A 2,500-nucleotide genomic window follows, 5' to 3' on the forward strand; every position below is an offset into this window, starting at 1 on the left:
CTCTCCTTCTCCCTCACTCCCCTGCTCTCTCCCTCCCTCCTTCCCTTTCTCTCTCCCTCACTCCCCCACTTTCTCCCTCCCTCCCTCTCTCCCTCCTTCCCTATCTCTCTCCTTCACTCCCCCGCTGTCTCCCTCCCTCTCTCCCTCCCTCTCTCCCTCCCCCTCTGCTTTCCTCTCTCCCATCTTCCCTATCTCTCTCCCTCTCCCCCCCTTCCTTCCCCACCATCTTTCTCACTTATCTTGGTCTGTATGCATATTGCGTCACAGTGTACTTTTTCGCCCGGGTAAATTAGGCTAATGTCACGTGACGAGAAAGAGAGAAAAAAAAGAACTGTTGCCAGCGCTATTCCTTGGCTCTCATTATACCGGGATGGCGACGATAAAGAACTCATTATCATAATGGAGCACATTTTGCGAGGGAAGGATACCTGGGGAGAGAAGGATGGAAGTGGTGGGAAGTAATCCTTTCTTTCTTTTCTTTCGCCATAGCTCTATGCTCCTTCAGTCCCGTGTACGTATGTATGCATTTATACATATGTATATGCGTATGTGTGTGTGTGTGTGTGTGCGTGTGTGTGTGTGTGTGTTTGTATGTGTGTGTGTGTGTGTGTGTTAATGTATGCATGTATGAGTGCATATTTGTATGTAGGCATGTATGTCTAACCGTCCATGAAACAAGAGGCAGAAGCAGCGGCCTCACCTGGAGTGGCGCCGGCCAAGGCACAGCAGGTGGCAAGGAAAGCGAACCAAGCGTCTGTCTTCATGATAGCAATGGCAGCGTGAGAATGTTCTTGTCAATGCCACTGCTTTTCATTATAATACTTTAGGAATCTCTCCGTGTCACACTCTTATCTGATTTTTTTTTTTGTTTGCGTGTATGTGTACCTTTCTTAAGCATTGTAATTCTGCATCTCATTATTCCCTTTGTGACTTTTGTCTGTCTGAATAGGTTGCATTTATGACTGTCTCGTCGTTCTCATTCTATACAAATGAGAGAGAGAGAATAAGAGAGAGAGAGAGAGAGAAGAGAGAGAGAAGGGTGAGGGAGGGAGAGAGAGAGACAGACAGAGAGAGAAGAGGTAGGGATAGAGAGAGAGAGAGAGTAAGAGAGAAGAGGTAGGGAGAAAGAGAGAAAGAGAGAGACGGACATAAAGACAGGAGATTTAACATGTAGATTAGATGTATGATAATAGCCTTTGATAAAGGTTCGAACCCCCGCAGAAGTGGGAAATTTGTTTGCGTCCGCGTTTACATGGTAGGCGTAATTGGTTAGTTCTTAGTTCATTTAGATTGTTGGTTTCTTGGCTCATTGGTTGAATAATTGGTCTCTTGGTTTATTGATTAAAGGGTTGGTTTCCTGTAAAAAATGGTTTGTGTACTGAATCAATTTCTTGGTCTGGTAATTTGACATCAGGATTGCACAAAATGTTATAAACAAATTGTGGTGTAATATTGTATGTGGGTTGGCCATGGCCTAGAGACCAGGTGATTGCAATTTATGCTTTTTTTTCTTCTTTGTTGTTCTTTATTTAGGAACCTATTTGTTTTGAAACTGAATATTTTGGGACTGTCAGAGATTTATACTTTGTGAGCGCCTTTTAGTTCTTATTGTGTTTTGATCGTTGCTTCATATATATGCTTTCACATGCACAGATCAAGGCAAAGCGCTGTACATGATCGTCATGTTCGCCTTGGCACCTTTCTGAACAATGTGTAATGTTCTGCCGTCCTCGTCACGAAGGTTAGATCAAGGGGTGAATCTGAAGTATTTTAAGATAACTCTAAATGCACTTCTTGGCAAAAATACTCTTATAAACAACTTCAGCTTTTGTGTGGTAATAAATTATAATTCACACAAACAAGAAATTTAAAACTGTAAAGAGTAAAAATCTATATAAAAGTTAAGCTTAGAAAGAAAATTTTGAGCTATAACTGAATTAGACTTAAATTATTAAAATCTTCCGGTCAGAGTAATTCCTTAAACCAGTGCTTCATTAATAGACTTAACTGTTGGAGACTTCTTGGAAAAATAAGTATTCATAATTAAGAGAGACTGAACATGTAAAAAGATATAAAAACACAAAAAATCGGTCCTTCCAGAGGCTTCAGGGCTTAAAAATGGCAGCTTTTCCTTATAGCAGTTTCTTGTGGGCATTGGGAATACCGTATTATCGTGCACAAGAAGGAAGTGTTCGTAGGTATGTATGACATTAGTTTAGATTAGTTTATTTCTTTATTTACCACCCTGGCTAACTCCAAAGGGATGGGCAAGCTTTGATACACTGATGTAGTGTCATGACATTGTTGATAACACTATATTACAAATTAAGGCGTGGAAGTCAAATGCGGTGTAATAGATCCGTAGACTCTGTGCTCTCGGAAGATAAACCTCGTAAAAATATAGAATTTTCAGGGATATCTACTACAGTGCTACTAATTGTTTGTTTGTTTGTTTTTATGATTGCACTTCGCACTCTCAATGGGTCGTCTTTTGTTTAAA

The 2,500-nt window shown here is 40.7% G+C and overlaps 1 protein-coding gene across 1 annotated transcript in view; it reads right to left on the minus strand.

The window, feature by feature from the left end:
- LOC122250514 (vitelline membrane outer layer protein 1) overlaps positions 1 to 813 on the minus strand; it is a 14,520-nt gene extending 13,707 nt beyond the window's left edge. Inside the window, exon 1 of the mRNA XM_086542482.1 lies at positions 701 to 813. Within this exon, the coding sequence (XP_086398608.1) occupies positions 701 to 764 (64 nt within the window). The 5' untranslated portion in view covers positions 765 to 813. The remainder of the gene's footprint in view (positions 1 to 700) is intronic.
- Between the last annotated feature and the right edge of the window lie 1,687 nt (positions 814 to 2,500).

This window comes from Penaeus japonicus, unplaced genomic scaffold (genome assembly GCF_977035675.1).
Source record: "Penaeus japonicus unplaced genomic scaffold, GWHDUDI00000001_assembly GWHDUDI00000012, whole genome shotgun sequence".
Lineage (NCBI taxonomy): Eukaryota > Metazoa > Arthropoda > Malacostraca > Decapoda > Penaeidae > Penaeus > Penaeus japonicus.